Raw genomic sequence first — 24,805 nt, 5'->3', positions numbered from 1 at the left:
GCGGGGGCGGAGCCGGGGGGAAGTGCGTGCGCATGCGCGGGGCCTGCCTCCCCGGTGAGGGGGTGGGGCGGCCGCCGGGGCGGGGGCTGTGACGTCAGGTGCGCGCGTGGCTCCGGCTGCGCAGGAACAGCTGGTGTCTCCGAAGGCGGCCGGCGAGCGGACGGGCTGTGGTGCTGGCGGCCAGTCGCGCCACGCTGCGGGAGCCGCCGCCGCCGCCTCGCACCGCCGCACCATGTCCGGCCAGCTGGAGCGTTGCGAGCGCGAGTGGCATGAGCTGGAGGGAGAATTTCAGGAACTGCAGGTAGGGCCGGGCCACCTGGTTGGGCAGCTCTGCTACCTGCGGTGCAGTGCCTTTCCCTTCCTGCTTCCCCAGCCGGGGCGGTGGGGCCCGTCAGGGTCGGGGTGGGGGGGTGCCCCTGGCTAGGCCCTGGGAGTTGGTCGTCCGCGTGGGCCAGCATCCTCCTATCTTCCAGCACTTCAATTCTTCACCCACTTGGGGCGCCCTGTCGTAGCCCCCCATTATCCCGCCTTCGCACCGGCTCTTTGCTCCCGCGCACCTCCTCCTCTGCAGAAAGTTGGTCTGTGGTCTCTGAGGGGAAGTTCCAGGTGTGTCATGTAAGGGAAGCCTGTGGGCACAGATATGTGCTGGGATTCAGAGAACAGCCCAGCCCCCACCTCCGCAGGGGTCTCTCCTAACCCCACTCTCGGCAGCTCAACTCCTATTCTGGTGGGGCAGCCCTCTCTTCTGCAACTACATTTTAAGAGATGTGCTTGGGAGCCGTTCACCTTGAACCCTTAGGCTTTGCTCAGGGATTGGGGACCCTTGTTCTGCGTCTTTGGGGCTCTGGTGTCTGTGACCTCCTCTCTGCCGCTGCTGCAGGCTGAGTTTGGCGTTCTGGATGACATCTGTCAGTTCTGACAGCTGGGTTGCCTCCCTCGGTGATAGAGACTGCTCCCCGCCCTCCCCCATCTGGCCCAGAACCTTACCCGGGGTGGGGTGAGGGCAGATGTAAGCAAGGCCTCTTGAGAGAATGGTATTGCCCCTGTGGGAGCCTGGCCGGAGGAGTTAATCCAAAGGAGGTTCAGAGAGGTCTCAGCTACCTACTGAGGTGACTAGAGACACCTCCTTTGAAACCTTGGGGTTGGCCGAGAGGGACTCCTGGATCATTTTTGGAGATGGGGCTTTTTCCTCTCCAGGTACTTCTCTGGAGTTGGGCTCTGTTTGCCTGAAATCATTGCACAGCCCCACCCCACTTCTTCCTATTCTGGAGCAATGACATTTTCCCTGTCCATGTAGCTCTTGTCTGCAGTTGGTTGGCCTCTTATAGTATCTAGAGGAGGGAAGAGGAGATTGTCTGTGATGGGTCTTCTAGACATGTGGCAGTAGGCCCCAGTGTTTAAAGAGGAGGGTCCTGAAGAGACTGAGCAGGAAGATGAGGGGTGGGGGTGGGGGGCTCCGTTTCAGGCATGAGCAGAGGATAGGGTATCCAGAACCAGTATGCTGTTCTTGGCCTGTGCATCATGTGTGGGGTGGTGCCCTCCCCTTAAGTCCAGGGCTTGGGGCCCACCCAGTTCCCAGTGGATCCTTCTAGCTCCTGTCCCATCGAGAAGATTCAGCTGCTTCTTAATATTTTGTCCTACTGGGCTCTCAAGTCACATTCAGCCTTGGAGCCATGGAAGGGGCGTTAGGGTCTGGAGTAGGAGAAGAGTTTTACTGTACCGTTTTGTTCATGAATTCCTTTCCCTTGCCCTGCCTTACACTACACGGAGTTGTCTCAACACTTCAGAGCCATGCAATTAATGCAATCAACAGCAATTAGATAACTAGTCTTGGCAGGCAGAGCTTGCAAAGGAGACGTTTGATTTGTTGTTGTGTTCTTACTTGGTATCGTTGGGGTTCAGTTGTGTGAGAGACAGAGAGGAGTTGGGGATTCTGGATTTTGTCCCGTGGTGCACAGCAAGGGTTGTATAAGGGGAAACTGTGATGTCACCTACTCAGTTCTTCAGCAGTGGAGGAATTGGAATCGACAGAGCCTTTGGGGAAGAGGGACCTTGCTGGCTTCAGGCTTTGGTGGACCACTGCTGGGTCAGAGGTCAGTGATGGATGGAAAGCCACAGAGTCCCCAGCAGCATGGGTCAAGGTCATAGAGCAAAAGCACTGTCTATAACTTCAGTTCATAGATGAGGAAGCTGAAGCTTGGGAATGCTAATGGACTCAACTGGGGTCACACAGCTCTTTTAGTGGTAAAGCTGACACTAGAACTTCGTGCTTTAAATGCTTAGTTCCGATGTCTATCAGTGTGCTGGGAGTCCCTCTCTCTCTCCTCACCTCCACATCCCCCATAATGAATTCGACAGCTTTGAACTCCTGAGCTGGAAGTCAATGGGATTTGAGGATAGTAAGTAGGGTATAGGGGCGCCTGGGTGGCTCGGTCGGTTGGGCATCCAGCTTCAGTTCAGGTCACTTTATCGCAGTTCGTGGTTTCGAGCCCTGCGTTAGGCTCTGTGCTGACAGCTTGGAACCTGAAGCCTGCTTCGGATTCAGTGTCTCCCTCTCTCTCTGCCCCTGCTTGTGCTCTGTCTCTCTCTCTCTCTCTCTCAAAAATAAATAAACATTAAAAAAATAATAATAAAGGAGAACGCATTTTTTTTTTTAATTTTTTTTTTTCAACGTTTATTTATTTTTGGGACAGAGAGAGAGCATGAACGGGGGAGGGGCAGAGAGAGAGGGAGACACAGAATCGGAAACAGGCTCCAGGCTCTGAGCCATCAGCCCAGAGCCTGACGCGGGGCTCGAACTCCCGGACCGCGAGATCGTGACCTGGCTGAAGTCGGACGCTCAACCGACTGCGCCACCCAGGCGCCCCTGGAGAACGCATTTTTAAAAAAGTAGGGTGTATATTGTCATTGTGTATATGCTGGACAGACCCTCAGATATGAGACATTTATTGGCGAAAAAGGAGGTCACAACAGGTAGTCAGGTGGACAGATTGGAACTAGAAAGGAAGGAGATATATAGATATATAGATTTTTTTTTACTAGAAAATTCCTTTCTATCTTAATTTTCCTATATTTGCCTTAGAATCTGGGATTTTGGGGTTTCATGTTTGTGTCTCTTTGATTCTGTCTTTCTTGGGGTCATAGCTAAAGTTTCTGTGTTTCACCTCTCCTTACCTTTTTCAAATGAAGGCAGGAAAGAGGAAACCTAATTGTCAGACCCCAGAGGATTTGAAAGGTCTTTGGAATTCCCCCTCCTCCACTAAAAAAAAAGTTATCATCTCTGGGACTTTCTAGAGGAAAGGATCTGTTTTCTTTTGACTGTGATTTGCCTCTGCCAGGGCCTCACTAGACTCAGGGGCAAGGTCAAGTGGTTATGGGGATTTGTTTTTGGTTTGGCTCGTTAGGGTTTCAGCTATGCTGGTGAATTGAGCATTGGTCTGAGACCAACTCGTTTGGCCCTGTGGCCTGTGGTGTGACCACAGAAGGTCACTTACAGACACCATGGCAGGTGATTTAATAAACATTTCCTGCCTTGCATCACTGGAAACCTGACCCCATCCTTCCCCGTCCAGGAAGGAGGTAGCCTGAAGAGGCCTCTCCCTAAACCTGACCTCACAGAAATACAGGGGCCTGCTAGGCCACTGTAAAGATTTTTGTTTTTTTTCTACCAATGAAATGGGCATCCCTCTGGCTGCTGTGTATAGAATAGACATGAGAGAGACGGGATAGATGCAAAAAGGCCAGTATTATTTTATCAAAGCCCTATGAAGTAGATCCTTTTATCCCATTTTACAGAGGGAAAATCATATACCCAAAGTCACATGTCTTATAAGTACTGGAGTCAGGATTCAAACCCAGGCTGCTGAATATCAGAGTCTATACTCTTTTTTTTTTTTTTAAACTGTTGTTGTTGTTGTTGTTATTTTTGAGAGAGAGAGCATGAGCAGGGAAGGGGCAGAGAAAGAGGGAGACAGAGAATCCAAAGTAGGCTCCAGGCTCTGAGCTGTCAGCATACAGCCCAATGCGGGGCTTGAACTCACAAACTGTGCGATCATGCCCTGAGCCGAAGTCAGAGGTTTAATCGACTGAGCCACCCAGTCCCCCCAAGATAATTTAAATCTTTAAGGGAAACACAGTGACATCTGTCATATACCGCTTAAACTAACTTGGGATAGTTCACACCTGCACGTTAAATCACACTACATTCTTATTTATTTTTTAATTTTTTTTAATGTTTATTTATTTTTGAGAGAGAGAGAGACAGAGTGCAAGCTGGGGAGGGGCAGAGAGAGAGGGAGACACAGAATCTGAAGCAAGCTCTAGGCTCCGAGCTGTCAGCCCAGAGCCCGACACGGGGCTTGAACTCACAAACTGTGAGATCATGAAGTCATGAGCCGAAGTCAGATGCTCAACCAACTGAGCCACCCAGGTGCCCCATGCTACATTCTTATTAATGATGTCATATCTTTGTGTAGTTAGGTTTTTAGCGGTCTGTGATTAAAATCAAGTATTATGTGAAAATCAGTGTGGAACACAAAATGAGGGTGAGAGTGTCCAATCCATTTCCAAAGGTTGAGAATTTGTGCAGAGCCCAATAGGCACACACATTCCATTCGTAAATAATTTTGGTTATTTCAGAATGAAATAAAAAAGATTTGTCAGTTTCTGAGTATTCTTTTTTTTTCCCCAAAAGGCTACTAAGTTGTTAGGGCATAAATACTTTTCAATTATTTGGCCTGAGGACTGTGAAAAGTTTACTGAGACATCAAGAGCGTGGTGAACCAGCAAAGTTTGTGAACCTTTGATTTATGTCCTGATTGTGGTGGTGTTTACACAATTGTATATATTTGCCAGAATTCATTGAGTTGTATAACTGAAAATTGATGAATTGATATGTAAATTATACCTCAATAAAACTGATTTTAAAAAAACAGTACATGGCCTGTTACATATACCTGCTTTTTTTTTTTTTTTTAAAGTTTATTTATTTAGAGAGCACAAATGGGGGAGGGGCAAAGAGAGAGGGAGAGAGAATCCCAAGTAGGCTCCGCACTGTTATTGTAGAGCCCAATGTGGGGCTCAAACTCACAAACCATTAGATCATGACCTGAGCCAAAGTTGGACACTTAACTGACTGAGCCACCTGGGCACCCCACATATATCTCATCTCCTAACCCTTTCACAGCTGAGGAAACTGAGGTACAAAGAGATTACATAACTTAGCTAAGAAGTGGCAGACTCTGGATATGAAGAGTTAGGCTCTCCGGACTCCCAACCGTCTGACACACATGTCTAGTACTCTCACTTACTGCTCCTATATCAGACATCACTAATCAATCCTGGCATGTGACATCTTGGCATGTGACTTGGAATATTTTCCAGTATAGAATTGACGCAGTGTAGGTGAAGTCCTCTTGCCATCCTTAGTGTTTTCATGGTGATGAGTCTTATGTAGGTATACTCAGCATCCAGAAATCTTTATTTGAACTGGATTCCTTGGAAAGAAAACCATATGAAAGTAATCTCTCAAAAGCTTACCACTAGAGAGAAGCACAGCTATCAGGCACCACATTTTGGTGGTGGCCGTGGCTCTGTTGCAATGTACTGGGTTGCCCACCAACTCGCAATGCTCCTGGGCCGGAGCTCTATCTGAAAATGCCATGAGGTTCCATTGCTGGCAATTCTTGCAATAAATGCTGGCTTGGGTTGTGACTTCCCAGTTCTGGATCTTACGATTCAGCCACGCTGTGTTAATCAGGCATTTCCAGATGTTTCACAACCATGCTGGGACTTGGAGTCATTAACCTCATCTTCCCACTGGGGCAGAGCTTGGGGCCTCAGAGAACAGGAAAGGCAGCAGATTGCCTACGCCTCCAATGGAAACTCGCTTGTTTGTCTCCTATACGTGGTTTAAAAGGATGGTAATTACTGTGTAGGAAAGAAGGTATAGGCATTCCAGCTCGTAGAGCCAATGTTAGTGCTTCTCTCTCTCTTTTAATCCATTCTACATGTTTAGAAGCAATACATATCCACCAAGTTAAAAATTCAAAGAGATGTACAAGAGTTCTCAGAAAACTTGTTTATAACAGCTAAACGCTGGAAACCTAAATGTTCTTCAGAATGGATTATTCCACTGAACATCCATAGAGTAAGGTGCAATGAGCAGACTGAATAAACTGGAACTACATGTGTCAACAGGGATAAATGTTTTTAAAAGAAGAGCAACATTGAATGGAAAGTTGCAGAGACGTACATATAGTATGACGTGTATGATAAAGTTAAAAAGCATTCAGAACAATACCATGTATTGCTTGCTGATACATATATATAGTACAAGGGAGTGATATGGGCCAGATTCAGTAGGGTGGAGATTGGGGGAGGGGGGCTGGTGAGAAGCAAATGACTCTCCTTGAAGGGTGTCACTGAAAGAAGTTTAAGGAAGGGGCTGTTTACAGAGGTGTGGTGGTTTAAGAGTGAGGCCCCTAGAGCTGGGGCCAGTCCTGTTCCTAAAGGGGCAGAGGGAAGGGGGGACCATCACCAGAGCTCGGCCAAAGTCTGTTGCTGGGGAAGAGATGCTGCAGGACAGAAGCTGTGATGGTTGAAGGCTGCAGTAAAGCAGAAAGGAGGCAGAAGGAATAAATACCCCAGTTTCTCTCTCCTCCCACTGTGCATCCATTGGCTAAACCCAAGTAGGAGGCAGGGCAAGGGAGTCTGGGAGATGCAGTCCGTAGGGGTCAGCCTCGTAGGGCACAGAGAAAGACAGGATTGATCTGGGGTGGGCATGGGGGCAGAAATAACCAGCAGAGGGGTCCCCCTGTTTGAGGGCAGAGGATAGGGATACTATATAGAAAGTATACATAGGTGCTTTTAACTCTCTTGCACTATTATTTCCTTTTGCTAATGTTTATTTTTGAGGGAGGGAGGGGCAGAGAGAGGGGGACAGGGGATCTGACAGCAGAGAGCCTGACAAGGCAATCAAACTCACAAGCCATGGTGAGATCATGATCTGAACCAAAATCAGATGCTTAACCAACTGAGTCACCTGGGTGCCCCAACTATTATTTCTGTCTTTTTTTTTAATGTTTATTCATTTATTTAAAAATTTTTTTAATGTTTATTTATTTTTGAGAGAGAGAGAGAGCGAGCCAGCATGAGCAGGGGAGGGGCAGATTAAGAGGGAGACAGAATCTGAAGCAGGTTCCAGGCTCCGAGCTGTCAGCACAGAACCCGATGTGGGGCTTGGACTCACACACAGGCTGTGAGATCATGACCTGAGCCGAAGTCAGATGCTTAACTATGCCACCCAGGCACCCCTATTCATTTATTTTTGACAGAAAGAGTGTGTGAGTTGGGGGAGGGAAGAGAGAGAGTGAGAGACATGGGATCTGAAGCAGGCTTAGAGCTGTCAGCACAGAGCCCAATGTGGGGCTTGAACCCAAAAACCATGAAATCATGACCTGAGGTGAAGTCGGCTGCTTAACCAACTGAGCCACCCAGGTGCCCCTCCCCCAACTATTATTTCTTAAACTGAGGGTGAGAATGTGGGTGTTCATGTTTATTTTCTAATTATATGATTTTCTTTCTTTTTTTGTATGCCTGAAATATTTCATAGTAAATAAGCAGGAGACCAAAAAGTAACCCAACAGTACCAAAAGGCTTATAAAGAAAAGCAGCTCTGGGGTGTCTGACTGACTCATTCAGAAGAGCATACAATTTTTGATATCAGGGCTGTGAGTTCAAGCCCCATGTTGGGTGTAGAGATTAAATAAATAAAACTTAAAAAAAAAAAAAAGGGAAAAACAGCTCTATAGGTTCACTGTCAGTCACTTACATGATCATGACCATGCAAATATTATTTACTGCTGAATTGATTATTGTACTATGCTTGTATTTTCTCTTTTAGATATTTTGATTAAATTTATATAGTTAGCATTTGATTCTTTACTGGCAATGTTTGCTATAATTATTCTCTTTTTTCTCCTTTAAAGCTCCATCCTTAGATAGTCTGTCAAATGTGTTTCTTTTCTTTGGCCTTGAACTAGACAGTTAGGGGGTGGGGGTTTGCTTTGTACTCCCAAATGGAGTACTTTCTTCTGCAGCTGCTTGTCTGCTTTGGTGCCCCCAGCATTCTGGGTTATTTTTAGAGGTTGCAACTTGATGTGGGAGTCAATCACATTTAATAAGCTGGTATTCCCTGCACCCTATGCTGAGAGCGGACTCACAGTGTTTGGTGTTTCCCATGTTCCAATCCACTGCAGCCAAGTTTAGAAACAAAAATAGTGATTTGGCAGTTTGTCATTTTCTTTAGAAGTTAAACATACATTTACCATATGACCAGCAATTCCATTCCTGGGTATCTACCCAAGAGAAATGAAAATCTATCTTTGCAGAAAGATTTGTACATATTCATGGAAGTATTATTTATAATGGCAAAAGAGTGGAAATAACCGAAATGTCCAATGACAGGTGAATGGATAAACAAAATGTGGTGCATGTGTACCAAATTTTTATTGTTAAGTAGCAATAGAAACAAAGTAATACGTGCTTCTGCCTATTGTCCATAAGTACAACCATCCTGCGAAACCTTTCATAAGCCAAACTGGCGTAAAGCAGAGAGTATCCCTTGTTTTCTGAAAGTTTGAGTTACACCACTTTGCTTTTACAACAGACCTCCATTAGTACCTGTTTTCGCTAACCAAAAGAAATCTGAGGAGGAATTTCACTTTTATGGAAAAAAAAAAAAAAGCCATTACTTTACTAACAGAGGTCTTTCATAAAAGCAGTAACGAAATGAGACAGAGATACTTGTGTGTGCTACAATGTAAATAAACCTCAGAAACGTGATGCTGAGTAAAAGAAGCCAGACACAAGACGACATATTGTATGATTCCATTTATATGAAATATCCAGAAAAGACAAATCTGTAGGGACAGAAGGTGGGTTAGTGGTTGCCAGTGGGGAGTGACTGCTGTCATAGACATGAGGGATCTTACTGGGTGGTGGAAATGTCCTTAAGCTGGATGTGATGATAGTTGCATAACTTGGTAAATGTATAAAAATCACTGAATTGTACATGTAAAATGAGTGAGTTTTATGATATGTGAATCATACTTCAGTAAAGTTGTTAAAAAAGGATGGTTTATCTATTTCTACCAAATTCTTGGTTTGGTAGAAAAACACGCAATTTGACTGTTCAGAGATCTGCATTTTTAGGTGCCCATTTAGCTACTGGCTTGATGAAGGATTCATTCAATGAGGCTCCAGGTCTTGTTTTTAGCATCTTTAGGATGATGATAGTGCCCAGGGCAAGAGGCTGGTAATCATGAGTCCAGAGATTTGTGGCTTCTCTTCTTACCTTGTATGGTTAACTTTGCCCAGAAGGAAAACTCTGTTCTTATGCATTTTTGTTTGTTTACTTATTTTGTGTGTGTGTGCGTGAGAGAGTGTTTAGTGTGTGTGTGTGTGTGTGTGTGTGTGTGTGTGTGTGTGTGTGAGGGAGGGGGAGAGAGAGAGAGAGAGAGAGAGAGAGAGAGAGAGAACATGAGCAGACGAGCAGGGGAGGGGCAGAGAGAGAGGGAAAAGGAGAGAATCCCAAGCAGGCTCTGTGCCATCAGCACAGAGCCCAGTGCACGGCTCGAACTCCCAAACCTTGTGAGATCACAACCTGAGCCGAAATCAAGAGTCGTATACTTAACGGACTGAACCACCCAGATACCCCTGTTCTTAGGCATTTTAATCTAGATTCTGACATTTGCTTCTGAAATGAAGACATTCAATTCAAACTGGCAAAGCTAAACAGACTAAAACACGATTTGTTTGCATATGTAATTGGGAGGTCAAAGGTAAACTGACCATCTAGGGGCTCAAATAAATGAACCCTTGGGGCTCAGCTTTCTTCTACCTCTCTGCCCTGTTTTCCCATCAGTTGGATCCGTGCTGAAGCAAGACGGCCCCATTCGCTCTGGGCTCAAATTAGCTCTTCTTCCTTCAAACTAGTGGAGGAAGAACTCTTGTTCAGCAGTTCTGATGAAATCCCCCTCCCCACCCCCCCAACTGAGTTTTGCTGGTTTTGAATGCCTGTCTCTGAATCAGCCTGCTTGGGTCAGGAGGCTAATGTTCTGATTGGCCAGCCTGGGTCATATGCCCTGAAACCTGGGACAGGTTCAACCTCATTCCTAGTCACATTTCAATAACTGAGTGTGGGGGAGGGATAGATCTCCAAAGAAACTGTGGAGACATTAACCAGAAGGGGAATAGCTGCGTAGTTGGCAAAAACAACAGAAAGCTTCCATATGGTGACCAGTTCTATTTGAGGCCACAGGTTCAGGGTTGACTGGATGAAAGGCAGGTTTGGAGATTGGATTGCTGCATTGTGGTTCATCTTGTTCCTGGAAAAAGCATCTGAAAGCACAGGTTTAATCGAGGGTTTTCTGGAGACAGGTGCAGAGGACAGCTAGGGATTCCAAGGGAGGACAAGAGTTACATCCCACCATCTGACCTCCCAGAACCACTCTGTGGACAATGCATCAAGAGACAGCTGTTAGGAAATGGTGTAGCTGCTGTGGAAAATGGTATGGTAGTTCCTAAAAAATATATTAAATAAATTACTATTTGGTCTAGCAAACCCACTTCTGGGTATATACCCAAAAGAATTGAAAACAGGGACTCAAAACAGATGCTTATATACCCATGTTCATAGTAACATTATATATATATATATATACACTTTCTGCCTCCCTCTCTCTCTCTCTCTCACGTGCGCGCACACACACACACAATGGAATATTACTCAGCCATAAAAGAATGAAATGTTGCCATTTGCACCAATTGGATGGAGCTAGAGAGTATAATGCTAAGTGAAATAGGTCTGTCAAAGAAATATACCACATGCTTTCACTCATGTAGAATTTAAGAAACAAAATGAATGAGCAAAGGGAAAAAAAGAGAAATCAAGAAACAAACTCTTAATTATTAGAGAACAAACTGATGGTTGCCAGAGGGGGAGGGAGTGGGGGGGATGGGTTAAATAGGTGATGGGGATTAAGTAGTGCGCTTGTGATGGCACTGGGTGATGTATGGAATTGTTGGATCACTATATTGTACACCTGAAACTAATAGAATACTCTACATTAAGTAACTGGAATTTTTAAAAATGTAATCATGTATTCCCCCCATCCCCCCAAAAACCCTGCATTTTTTCCCCCAAAGTGTTTCTGAGACGTCAGACCTAAATTATGAAGAACTAGAAGGGTCCACATGTATGATTCAGTTAAACTTATCCGGTTCTTTTTTTTTTTTTTTTTTTTTTAATTTTTTTTTAATGTTTATTTATTTTTGAGAGAGACAGAAACAAAATGCGAGTGGGTTAGGGGCAGAGCAAGAGGTAGACGCAGAATCCAAAGCAGGCTCCAGGCTCTGAGCCGTCAGCACAGAGCCTGACGCGGGGCTTGAACCCACGAACTGCGAGATCATGACCTGAGCTGAAGTCAGCCGCTCAACTGACTGAAACACCCAGGCACCTGTTTGTTTGTTTGTTTGTTTGTTTGTTTGTTTGTTTGTTTGTTTGTTAAGGACCGTATATGGTTCTACTTATCTAAGGTATCTGGGAGAGTAAAATTTATTTTTTTTTAATTAAAAAAAAATTTTTTTTTTTAACGTTTAGTTATTTTTGAGACAGAGAGAGACGGAGCATGAACAGGGGAAGGGCAGAGAGAGAGGGAGACATAGAATCTGAAACGGGCTCCAGGCTCTGAGCTGTCAGCACAGAGCCCGACGCGGGGCTCGAACTCACGGACTGTGAGATCATGACCTGAGCCGAAGTTGGTCGCCCAACCGACTGAGCCACCCAGGCGCCCCTGGGGGAGTCAGATTTATAGAGAAAGTAGGATGGTGGTTGCCAGGGTCTGGGGAAATAGAAAATGGAGTTATTGTTTTATGGGTTTGGAATTTCAGTGGGGATGATGAAAAAGTTCTGGAGATGGATGGTGGGGATGGCTGCCCAATGATGTGAACATATCTAACGCCACCAAATTGTACACTTAAAGTGATTAATAGTTTTTTTTAATTAAAAATTTTTTTTAATATTTTTATTTATTTTTGGGAGAGAGCATGAGCGGGGAAAGGGGAGAGAGAGGGAGACACAGAATCCAAAGCAGGCTCCAGGCTCTGAGCTGTCAGCACAAAACCTGACATGGGGCTTAAACCCACAAACTGTGAGATGTGAGCCCGACTTCGGACCTGAGCTGAAGTCCGAAGCTTAACCGACTGAACCACCCAGGCGCCCCTACACTTAAAATAATTAAGAGGGTAATTTTTAAGATGTGTCTTATATAAATCAGAAAATTTTTTAAAAATTTTAATGGTTAAAGTGGTAAATTTTATGTTATATATATTCTACTGCAGTTAAAGAGAGAAAGAGGCAGGTTTCTGGAGGAAAATTAGGATCCAAGAGATGAATTGGTAAATGTTCCTACTGCTTGTGGGACTGGCATGAGGGTAGAAAGAATCAGCAGAGTCTGAGCATGGGCGAGGAATGCCCTGGGAGTGGAGCATGTGTCACACTAAGGGCCTTGTTTCTGACTCCCTCCTCCCCTTCCCCCCACCCCATGTTTTCCTCCTCGTAGCTGGCAAATCCTGAGCCTGGAGCTAGAGACAAGAGTAGACCAGATGTATGGTCTCGAATATCGGATCTCCCCTGGGAAGTGGTTCTAGCTGATGGCAGAGAGAGAGAGAGAGAGAGAGAGAGAGAGAGAGAGAACGAACCAGAGGGGAGCAGGAGTGACTCCATATGCCTGGGGACAAAATTGTGGGAAGGCTCGCCGACTTCCTATCCCTACCCAGTCTGATGCCATAGCATTGAGCAGAAAATATCACCAGCAGAGCTTTAGACAAGTGCCTGTAGAAAAGTAGATGTCATTGAGTGTTGTTGAGGTGTGGACAACTGTCATACACTGTGGATGGGAGTGTAAATTGGTAGAGCCACTCTGTGGGCAGTTTGCCAAGATCTATTAAAACTAAAACCAAGGCTGTACACTCTGACCCAGCAATCCTTCTTCTCTGCCCTAGTGAGAGATGCTTGTGTATATGCCCAGGGAGGCAGCGCAAAGATGTTATTCAGTGTTGCATTGTTGGTTATAGGCAGAGACTACAAATGACCTACATATCCAGCGATAGGAGAGTGGCTCAATAAACTGTAGCATGTCCATAGCATAGCACTAAAAAGAATGAAGTATGTGTATCCATATATTCTTATGTTGGTAGAGCTTCAAGACATATTGTGGAGTGAGAAAAGAAAGTTGTGGAATTGTATCTATATTCTGATGCTTTTATTATATTTTTAAAAATCAAAAGTATGTGTGTTAGGGTCTAAGCTATGCTGCTGTAACAAAGAGATCCCCAAATTTAGAAGAAGAAAAAAAAAGGCTTAAATGAGGTAGCTTCTTTCTCACCTAACAGTCCAAAGGGAGTGTGGTCCAGGGTAAGTGGTGTTCAGTTTTGTGTTGCTATATGAAACAGCAGTGATTACATTTTGCTTATGGAGTCTGTGGCTCAGGAGTTTAGACAGGGCCATGGAGTGGCTTGACTGTGCTCTATGATGTCAGAGGCTTTAGCTGGGAAGACTTGAATGGCTGGGAGTAACTTACATGGCTGTGGCTAGAATCATCTGGAGGTTTCTTTACCCGTGCATCTAAATGCCTGAGCTGGAATGACAAGAACCTTTGTCTTAGTTGGGACTATTGCTCAGAGTGCCTACATGTGATTTCTCTATGTGGTTAGGATTTCCATACAACATGGTGGCCTCAGAGTAGTTGAACTGTTTGCTCTAAAAGCAGATGTTCCAGCAAAAAAGGCAGAAGCCACATGGCCTTCCATATGTATTCTCAGAAACTGTCATGTTGCCCCTGCCATATTTTATCGGTCAAACCAGCCACAAGCCTGTTTGTATTTAAGAGGAGGGAACAGAGATCCCACCTCTTTATGTGAGGAGTGCCAAGGGGTGGGCATTCTGTTTTAAAACCATCACAGGTGAGAAGCTCTGTCACATGAGGTCACCCAAGGTTGGTTTGGCTGGGGAAGGGACATTGGGCTTTGCCATTGACATGTGGCTTCCATTTCTGGTTTCAAGGTAACTGCACCTGTTGTCATATCCCAGCCAGGGAAAGGGACAGTGGAGGGCAAGCATCTCCTTATAAAAAGGTGGTTCAGAACTTGTATACGTCACTTCTACCTGCATCCCTTTGGCTAACTCTTAGTCCTGCTGCTACACACAGCCACAAGGGAGGCTGGGAAATGTCTGTTACTGAGCAGCTACGTGCCCAGCTACAACTCAGTGTCGTCCTGTTACTAAAGGAAGTAAAGGAGAATGCGTATTAGGAACAATTAATTTTTGCAACAGCGTGTATTTTTCATAAATATGTATATATATGTGTGTGCATATGTATAGAAATAGGCCTATGTAGAATGCAGAAATACATAGATAAATAGACTGCAGTCTGAAAGAATACATAGAAAAAGGTCTAGAAGAAACTAGTAACAGTAGTTACCTCTGGAGAAGGGGGAGAAGACAGGATGGGGGATATTCATAGCTGGCTGTAGCTGTAGTGTTTTAATTTTTAACGAGGATGATGTCTTCATGTTTTACTTTGAAATTAAATATTAATTTAAGCCCAGAAGGGCCTGGTGAGCATCTGGCTGCTGATGTTGCAGTCTTGGTCTTATCTTTCCGTAGTGGGACCCAGCACCAAAGAGAGCCAGGAGGTAGCATGGCCCTTAATCTCTCAGAAGACTCAGCTGGTGTTTCAGGGGACTTTTGGTTCAGAGGCCCCACATTCTCAAAATCTGTGTACTCTATTTGGGGTATTTCTGCCCCCATCCTTCCTGTCCAGTTCTAGAGGGTTTCCTTTGTTACTAGCAGATTAGTTGAACGTAGAGGGCTGTTTGGGCACTGAGGAATTCAAAAGTGAATAAATTACAGCCTCCTTCTGTATAGATTACTTGTTCATTACAGATAGGAAGCTGGTCACTGTAAGTGGAGAAAGAAGTGGACAGAGACTTTCCCAGGCAAAGTTAACATCACAGACACTGTGTCCCTTCTGATAGGAGACACTGAGGACACAGAGTCACTCTAATGGCATTTCTGTCCCAAATGCATAACCAAAATCCATTCATGAGGAAATACCTGACAAACTCAGATGGGGGGACATTCTTCAAAACAACTGGACTGAACCCTTTTAAAATGTTCATGTCATGAAAGACAAAGGAAAGTTGAGGAGCTGTTGTAGACTGAAGGAGTCTAACGAGATACAATGATTTGATCATTGTACTGTGAATGTGTAAGAGAATGTCGTGTTCTTAGGAAATATGCACTGAAGTATTTAAGAGTAAAGAAGCATGTTGTCTACAGTCAACTCCCAAATGGTTTAGAAAGGAGTAGGCAAACTTTTTTGGCAGAAAGGCTAGGTAATGAGGATTCTAGGCTGTGGCGGGCCATATGGTCTGTGTCACAACAACTCGCTCTGCTGATGTAGCGCCAGAGTAGCCACGACAATATGTAAATGAACGGGTGTGGCTGTGCTCCAATAAAGTTTATTTATGGATAGTGAAATTTCAATTTCATATACTTTTCACGTGTCATGAAGCATTCTTCTTTTGAGTTTTTTCAGCCAGGCAAAAATCATTCTAGCTTCCTGCCCATACAAAATCTGGTGGCTGGATTCGGCCTGTGGGTTGTAGTTCACTGATGCCTGAAATAGAAGAAGAACGCACACACACACGATAAAGCAAATACGAATGGCATAATGCTAACCGTAAATCTGGGTGAAGGGTACAGGGGAGTTCTTTTTATTCTTCTTACAGTTCTTTAGCAAGTTTGGAATTATTTTAAAGTAAAAAGTTAGGGGCACCTGGGTGACTCAGTCGTTGAGTGCCCGACTCTTGGTTTCAGCTCAGGTCATGATCTCATAGTTTGTGGATTCGGGCCCCATGTCAGGTTCTGTACTGTCAGTGTGGAGCCTGCTTGGAATCTTCTCTCTCCCTCTTTCTTTGCCCTTCTCCTGCTCGAGTGCTCTCTCTCTCTCAAAAAAATAAATTAAAAACAAGAAAATGTTTAAAATAAAATAAAAAGTTAAATAAACAGCATGATTTTCCTCCCTGGGGGGCCCAGGAAGGAGAGGTTGAGGATACTGTGTAAATTCGGGGGAACAAACCCTCTCATCTCAGGGCCAAGGGAGACTTGCTCATAGTGTTCTTTAACACTGTTCCTCACTGTTATTTGTTCACTTCACTGCCTTCACTTCTTCCTTATTTTCTGGCTTAACTGTCATGTCTAGAGACCCCACTTGGCAGATGTGAGAGTTTGGGCTCTGGCCTCATCCTTTAACTGTCCCCTTTTTCTCTCCCTCTGCTAAATACATTTCACCACCACCCAAGAAAACAGATGCTTTAAATATGTTCATTGGGTTATTGTTTTTTTAGTGTCATGGTCCCTGTCCCTAATAGTTTCCTCCAAATTGTTGGTGTTTGTCTTAGATTATCAGAACTCTAGAGGGAAAGGGTTGTTTCTCTGATATGTTGGGGTGTAATGTTGGGGGAGGTGCCCTGTGGCAGTGTGATGGAGAAGTTACTGTGTTCATTCTCCCTGCACTGGGAAGTCTCTTGTATTTCCCCTGGCCTTATGGCCCTGAATGTTTATTTCCAGATACTGGGGTAGGGAGGGCTAGCTTTACGGGAAGAGGTATGTCCTTTTAGTTGACTTAGCAAGAACTCTCTTCATTGCTAGGATCAGAAACCCAACTCAGATTGGCCTAGGTGAAAAGGAATTTATTAATTCATATAATGAAGAGCATTACATTCAGACCTGGTTAAATCTAAGGGCTGAAATGATGCTGTGAGAATGCTGTCTTGTACCCTGTTGCAATTATATTTGTGTTTGGCTTCATTTGCTCTGCAGCCCCAGGTGTACTTTCTACCAGATTAGCAAACCCAGGAGGAGGGCATTTCTAAACCAATACTTCAGCCAAAGTCCCCAGACTAACCTCATTGGCCCAAATACGCCACGTGTCTGCCTCTGAGCCAGTCAGTGGCCAGGGGATTGGAGGATACTGATTGGCCAGACCTAGGTCACATGACTGCTCCCGGCATGGAGACTCTTAGCTCTAGTCAAACTAACTCGACCAAGAATTGACAAGAGATGGCCTCTCAAAGGCATTACTTGGTTGCCTTTACCATTAGGAAGGATAGAACCTATCTAGGGAAAAACAAAACAAAACAAAACATTGGTTCCTTACACAAGTGCTGTGCCATGCTGCCTTTCCTAATTCCAGCCCCAGTTTTGTAAGCCACATCTCTGATAGTGGTAGTTGTATCATCTCAGCTGCCAAACTGACTTCCGTAGTCATGTCCTATGATACAAACTATGAAAAACGTCCCATTCATGTTCTCCCATACACCCTGCTTGGGGTCTCTATCCCTCAGGAAACCCACAGGATCTACAGGCAGAAGCTGGAGGAGCTGACTTCACTCCAGACTTTATGTAGTGGCTCTATCAACAAGCAGAAGACGCGACTAAAGGACTTGAAGCACACACTCCAGAGGTAGGTGAGGCTTCAGCGCCCCTGGTTTTAAGGGCTAGAAACCCAACTCCGCTGTCTTGAGCAGAGAATGGAAATTTTAGTGGAAAAATCCCAGGAGTAATTTCAGACATCACTGGATCCATGGGTCAAAAGATGTTTTTAGGATTTTTCCCCCCCTCTGAATTCTGCCTTCCTCTAGATTGGCTTCACTCTCAGGCCGACTGTCCCATTATGGTCACCGAGGTGGCCACCAGCAGTGCCAGACTTGTGTCTTCCAGCCATACTTCCTATTGGTTTGGTTACCCCAGCAGAATAACTTGTTTTTCCAGCAAGAGTTCTGGATGTGATCCTCATTAGCTGGAATTGGTCACGTGCCCATTTGTGAACTAATCACTGAGACTCTGTTTAGACAAGACTAGGTCATAGGCTTAGTTTATGGACCTGGGGAATGAGACAGCCTTACTTGAACTATATGGAAGGGGAAAGAGGATGAGAGAGAGTTCCCTAGAGGAAAGTTGTTATAGGTCTCTGGTGTAGGTGGTGGGAAATCTGGTATCCCCGGGGGGACATACTTAAGCTCATGATTTAGTTCAGTTCTTGAGGCCAGGATCATGTGTCCACTTTCCGATTGATCCTCACGTCCTCATGGTTTGGAAATTGCTCTCATCCCTCATAGGTGAAGGAGCCCAGTGAATGCTGTGATCCCCAGGCAGGCAGGGAGACTGAGGCTCTGAGTGGCTTATCCCAGTATACTTAGCTGGGACTCCATATCATAGTGTGTAACTCCTGGTCCATTTTTCCCTTCCCTTGTGGACGGTTTTTGCAAAGGTTGCTGGTTATATCTCTAGCCTTGGCTGACCATTTTGGAAATGGAGGCCCATTAGTCATGGAGTAGAGTATGGATGGTTCCATGTAATGATATCACCACTCTTGGAAAAACACATCTTACTGATGGTAAGATTCAATAGTCTTCATCAGGCTAGGATTTTTCAACCTTGGCACTGTTGACCGTTCTGCTGCAGGGTCTGTCCTGTGCATTATGGGATGTTTAGCAGCATCCCTGGCCTCTATCCCTGTTTGACAAACAAAATATTCCTAGACATTGCCAAGTGTTTCCATTGGGTTAGAGAACCCATGGGACCCATGAGAACCATTGGGTTAGAAGGTTGACCCATGAGGGTGCCTACTGTTCTGAGAGTGTGTCCACTGACTTGTTTTTCTAGTTTTATGAGTTAAATATCACCAAAGAATAACAGACAATGATCATTTAGCTGCTTTTACATTTAAAGCACTTTCCTGTCTGCCCTTCTCATAATCAGGCTATTCTTCTAGAATAGTAAGAAGTATGGTATTGCCTGTAGAGGTCCATCGAGCTCATGCTTGAGTATCAAGGGCCATTCTAAATGTGTTGCTTTGCTTGTGCTCACTTAATCCTCACAACAGTATTGTCCATGAGGTAGGCCTGATGCTACTCCTGATTTTCAGGTATGGAAAATAAGGCAGGGAGGTTAAAGAACTTTCCCAAGGTCACGAGACTAGCAGGGACCCAGTGTCAAACCCACAGGGTGCAGAGGGAGAATTGAGGTTACAAGAAGCATTGAGATAGAAAGATGGGAGGGCAGTGCCCAGAGCTCCCGGATTCTTCCTCCAGTCTGAGTAACACGGCTGCTTCTCCTATGCCCACACTTCTGACCAAACAGGTACAAGCACCATGCGAGTCAGGAGGAGGCAGAGCTCATCCAGCAGATGAGTGCCAACATCAAGGAGCGGCAGAATGTCTTCTTCGACATGGAGGCCTACCTGCCCAAGAAGAATGGGTAGGAACTGGAAACATATCCCACCCCTGCAGGGCAACAAAGAAAAGGAAGCTTCCTTATGTGTTCCTCCATGGAACGGGCGGGGATCTCAGAGTGAACTTCCTGGGAGGGCTTTGGCAAGGAACTAGATGTAAGATCTCGTTTCTAGTACTGGCCGCATGCCTGGGGCCACCCAAGGTCCATAGGAAAGTTTTCTCCCAAAAAACAAACATTTATTTATTTATTTTTATTTTAAATTTCAGTATAGTTAACAGACAGCATTGTATTAGTTTCAGGTATACGGTATAGTGATTTAATTCCATACATCACCCAGTGCTCATCACCACAAGTGCGCCCTTAATCCCCTTACCTATTCCCCACCCCCCCTCTGGTAACCATTAGTTTTTTTTCTCTGTAGTTAAGAGTCTGTTTCTTGGTTTCTCTCTCTCTCTCTCTTTTTTCCTTTGAGAACAAACATTTATTGAGTGCCTGCTGTATGCCTGGCATTGTGCTGGGGGCTCTTGAATTGTCTACAGCTTGGTGAGTTGGACCCAGATATCTGAATTCTACAAGGTTCAGAGACATAGCGGGTGTTTTGCTCAGGTGGCGCAGCCCAGGTTTGGATGTGAATACCCTGACTCCAGAGCTTGTGTTCTTTCTGTCTTCCTTCTTCGGAGAAGTCCCATCTCCTCCCTCAAGTGACATCACTCCCACCTGTTCCAGAGCGAGCGAGATCGAACAGCGTTGTATCAAAACCTGATGCGGGCTCCCAAGTGTGCTCCCATCACTTCCCTCTGCCCTTTTTCCTGGTTTGGCCTAACACAAAGTCAGAGCCCCTGTGAGGAGACTACTAGCCCTTTCACATTTGAAGTCATTCTTCTTGGCTTTTTTTTTTTTTTTCTTTTTTTGGTGCCAAATTTGGTGAAAATCTCCCTAAGTTGGATGGTGATAATTTTCCATAGAATGAAACAGCATGACCCTCTTTTACAATGTGGCTCAGATCGTCTTTCCAAGCTCCAGTCTCCTCAGTCCTCCGTGCATTTTACACCAGTTGGCAATCTTTGGATTACAAATGTCCGAAAACCCAACTCAAAGTGCTTAAGAAAAAATAGGGGATTTATTGGCTCATGTAACTAAAAGGTCCAGATGTTGCCGTGGGTCTGGCCAGATCCTGCTGCTCAAATGATACTGTTAGGCTCTCTCTCTCTCTCAGTGAGCTTTCATTTTACTCTCTCTGCCAGTGTGTTTAGCTGGCCGGGGTTGCTCTGGGTTTGCATTCTGCCTGCTTAGCAATCCCAGTAAAGAAAGCATCTTTGTTTCTTAGTAGTTCTGGGAAAAAATCCCAGGACCGAGTCTTATTGGCCTGTGACCAGTGTGTCCCATGACCATTATTGACCCAATCGGGGATGCACTGCTTTGATCGGCTAAGCCTGGCTCATGTGCCTTACCTTAGGGTCTGGGAGGAAGTAGGGACTATATTGCTAGGCAAAAAACAACAGATGTTCTTTTCACATTTCTGCTTCAGTTACACCAGACTGGAAATGCCCCCTAGCACTTACTCATAGCTAGAAAGAAGACTCCTCTTTTCTCTTTTCTCCTCTCAGCCTTCTACTCATCCTTCAAAGCCCAGTTCAGATGTTAATCACCTCAGTGAAGCCTTTCTAAAACCCCCTCTCCCTCTGCGGAATTAACCCTTATGAGATTTCATACATAACCTTTTATTTACACTTTTATTGGTGCATTAGAGTGCAGGCTATTTTGTAACAAAAGCCCAATGATACAAGAGCTCAAACAAGCTGGAGGTTTCTGTCTCAAACATAACAGTCCAGAGGTGAGTGGGCCAAGAGTGGTGGGCTCGTGGGGTCATCTAGGGACTCAGGGTCTTTCCAGCACCAACTCACTGCTTCACCACCCTTCAGAGAGTTGTCCTCATCTGCATGAGCAGAGCTGGCTCGCACCATCACATCCTCAGGAAGTGGGGAAGAGTCAGGGAGTAGAGGGCAAGCAGATAACTTTATACAAAAAACAAAACAAAACAAAACAAAACAAACAATATTTGCCATTTCCCAGTGGAGCCAAAAACATAGATATTCAGTAACCCAGAAATTCCGCTCCTGTCTGCATAGCCAATGGAAGTGAGCATTTCTGTCCTCCAAAAGACACGTATAAGAGTGTTGACAACAAAGACGCCAGACACAAAGGCTACATATTACACAAGTCTTTTTAGAAATCTTTTTTTTTTTTTTTTTAGTGTTTATTTTTGAGAGAGAGAGACAGACAGACAGACAGAATCTGAAGCAGGCTCCAGGCTCTGAGCTGTGAGCACAGAGCCCGACGTGGGGCTCGGACTCATGAACGGTGAGATCATGACCTGAGCTGAAGTTGAACGCTTAACCAACTGAGCCACCCAGGCACCCCCACACGAGTCTTTTTATATGAAATGTCCAGAACAGGCAAATCCATAGATGTAAAGTAGGTTAGTGGTTGCCACATGCTGGCAGGGGAGGGAGGAAAGGGAGTGACTGCTGGCAGGGGAGGGAGGAAAGGGAGTCCGGGCTTTCTTTGGGGATGATGAACATGTTCTAGAATTAGGTAATAGTGATGGTCCTACAATGTTGGGAATATACTGTAAATCATTAAATTGTGTACTTTAAAAGGAGGATGTTATTGGGGTGCCTGACTGGCTCAGTCAGAGGAGCATATGACTCTTGATCCTGGGGTTGTGAGTTCGAGCCCCACGTGAAGTGTAAAGATTACTTAAAAAAAAAAAAAACTGTAAAAGGGTGATGTAATGGGGGTGCCTGCCTGGCTAAGTCAGAAGACCTTGTGACTTATGATCTCAGGGTTGTGAGTTTGAGCCCCACGTGGAGGGGGTAGAGATCACTTAAATACATAAAACCTTAACAAAAAAAGGGTGACGTTATGGTATGTGAATTACATCTCAATTAAAAAAAAAAAAAGAATGTTCAGAGCAGCTGTATTTCTATTAGCCAAAAACTGAAAACAACCTGAGTGTTCATCAGTAGCAGAATGAATAAATACGTTGTGGTATCTCCAGTCACTGGAATACTATGTATAGACAACATGGATGAATCTCACAGACATAATATGGAGGGAAAGAAGCCAGGCATAAATATACTGAAGGTTATACCTCAGTTTTAAAAAGAGCCCTTTTTGGGGCGCCTGGGTGGCGCAGTCGGTTAAGCGTCCGACTTCAGCCAGGTCACGATCTCGCGGTCCGTGAGTTCGAGCCCCGCGTCAGGCTCTGGGCTGATGGCTCGGAGCCTGGAGCCTGCTTCCGATTCTGTGTCTCCCTCTCTCTCTCTGCCCCTCCCCTGTTCATGCTCTGTCTCTCTCTGTCCCAAAAATAAAAAATAAAAAATAAATTAATTAAAAAAAAAAAAAGTTGAAAAAAAAATAAATAAAAAGAGCCCTTTTTAAATTGACCTAGAGATTGTATACATGCCTTCACCATATTGGCTGGAACTTAGTCATATGCTCACATTGGCTGCAAGGGAGCCTGGGAAATGTGGTCTGTCAGCCAGCTAAAATGGGGGGACAATGAGTTTGTCATGACTGTTGTGTGTCACAGTTTTCACCTTCTTTAGGTGATCATCATTCCCATTCCATGTGAGAATTTTACCAATGAGCTTAGCACCCTGTTTTCTACCACCAGTGCTCCGTGTGTGCTTACTGAGTTTGAATGGTTTTGGTTGGGGCCCCCTCCCAGGGCTGTTAAGGAACACGGTGGCCCTCACAGGTATTTTCCTTCCAGGCTCTACTTAAACCTGGTCCTTGGCAATGTGAATGTGACCCTTCTCAGCAACCAGGCCAAGTAAGTATCTCAGATTCCCAGCTGGCATTAGGGAAGCCAGGCATTTTGTTCTTTCAACTCAGGAGAAATGAACGAAGCTAGAATTTTTGCGTAAATAAAGAAATATTAATAGTTGGGGCTCTGGCTCTTGGTCTTTCTGACACTCTCCTCCTCGTTGGGGGACCATCCTGGGAAGGTTCTTTCCCTCTTTTCACGCAGTCAATACACTGGGTGAACAGAAGTGCCACTTCCCCATGAGAAATGGCCCCTGCCCCATTCCACTCCTTATCACACACAGTTCTCCTGGGAAGCAGGCAGTACTGTCACCTGAAATCAGTCAGTCCCAGGGGCAGTGCAGCCATGGTGTTTCTCTTGCGGTAGCTGGTTGGGAAGGAACCTGTGTCCACCCCCTGCCCATCCCTATCACAGGCCCAGAGACCTACCTGAGAGTCTAGCGACATGGGAGCTTTGCGCATTGGCCCCCTTTCTGTAATTGATCATCACTATTAATTCAAGACCAGAGCTTTCCTTTGGTGGGATCAGAAGGTCCTTGTGGGCTGTGGGTAGTGGTAGATGAAGGATCTGATGGGGCTGAGGATTCTGCCCCCAGATGGGATATAGTTATATTACTATAACTATAGTAATAGTTGTGTGACCTTTTCTGGGGGTGTCTATCAATGCAGATTTGCTTACAAGGATGAGTACGAGAAGTTCAAGCTCTACCTGACCATCATCCTGCTCCTAGGTGCTGTGGCGTGTCGATTTGTCCTTCACTACAGGTAACGGGAAGGTGGTGGTGTGTGTAGGCATGGAGTTGGTGGGGCGTCTCTCCTGCATCTGCAACGTTTGGTAGATTGTAGGTAGAGAAGAGCTGTTTCTCATGGGAAATGGCAGCCATGTCCACCCTACATCCATTCAACAAATATCTACTGAACAGCTACTGGAAGAGGCCTTATAACTAGTAGATAGGAAAGAGCCCAGTGGCACACTGACATTGTGGAATGTTATTTGGCCATAAATAGGAATGAAGTACTGACACGTGCTTCGACATGGATGACCCTTGAAAACGTTATGCCCAGTGAAGTTAGAAAAGGCCACATATTGTATGATTCCATTTATATGAAATGTCTAGAACAGGCACATCTAGAGAGGCAGAAAGCAGATCAGTGGTCAGGAGCAGGGCGGAGGGGAAATGGGGGAGGGTACTGTTGATGGGTATAGGGTTTCTTTTGGAGTGATGAGAAGGTTCCAGAATTAGATGGAAGTCATGAATGTGCAACCCTCTGAATATACTAAAACCTAATGAACTGTATGCTTCGGAAGGGTGAATTTTATGGTATGTGAATTATATATCAATTATGAACAGAAAGAGAAAACAGGAAAGAAGGGAAGAAAGGAAAGAAAAAGGAAAATATCACAGACTGCCTGGGTTTGAATCCTGGCTTTGGGACTAACTGGCTGTTACCGTGAGCACGTTCCCTCTGGGAGCCTCAGTCTCCCCATCTGTAAAATGGGGGGGGGGTGGGGACACCAGGCTGTGCGAGCTGCGTGTGGAGGGCTCTGCCCACTGCCTGGCACCAGTGATGCCGGTGAGAGTGTTCAGCCGCTGCTTTTGGAGCAGGTGA

The 24,805-nt window shown here is 45.2% G+C and overlaps 1 protein-coding gene across 1 annotated transcript in view; it reads left to right on the top strand.

Annotated features, from left to right (window-relative positions):
* The first annotated feature begins 99 nt into the window (after positions 1 to 99).
* Positions 100 to 24,805, top strand: part of TMEM120B (transmembrane protein 120B) — a 44,807-nt gene continuing 20,101 nt past the window's right edge. Inside the window, exons 1-5 of the mRNA XM_086681628.1 lie at positions 100 to 301; positions 17,473 to 17,591; positions 19,271 to 19,387; positions 23,142 to 23,201; positions 23,864 to 23,959. Coding sequence (XP_086537754.1) covers positions 233 to 301; positions 17,473 to 17,591; positions 19,271 to 19,387; positions 23,142 to 23,201; positions 23,864 to 23,959 — 461 coding nt within the window. The 5' untranslated portion in view covers positions 100 to 232. The remainder of the gene's footprint in view (positions 302 to 17,472; positions 17,592 to 19,270; positions 19,388 to 23,141; positions 23,202 to 23,863; positions 23,960 to 24,805) is intronic.

This window comes from Puma concolor, chromosome D3 (genome assembly GCF_028749965.1).
Source record: "Puma concolor isolate L17-30 chromosome D3, mPumCon1.1.hap2, whole genome shotgun sequence".
Lineage (NCBI taxonomy): Eukaryota > Metazoa > Chordata > Mammalia > Carnivora > Felidae > Puma > Puma concolor.
The sequence above is the reverse complement of the archived record's forward strand: the minus strand, read 5'-3'. Positions and strand labels throughout refer to the sequence as shown.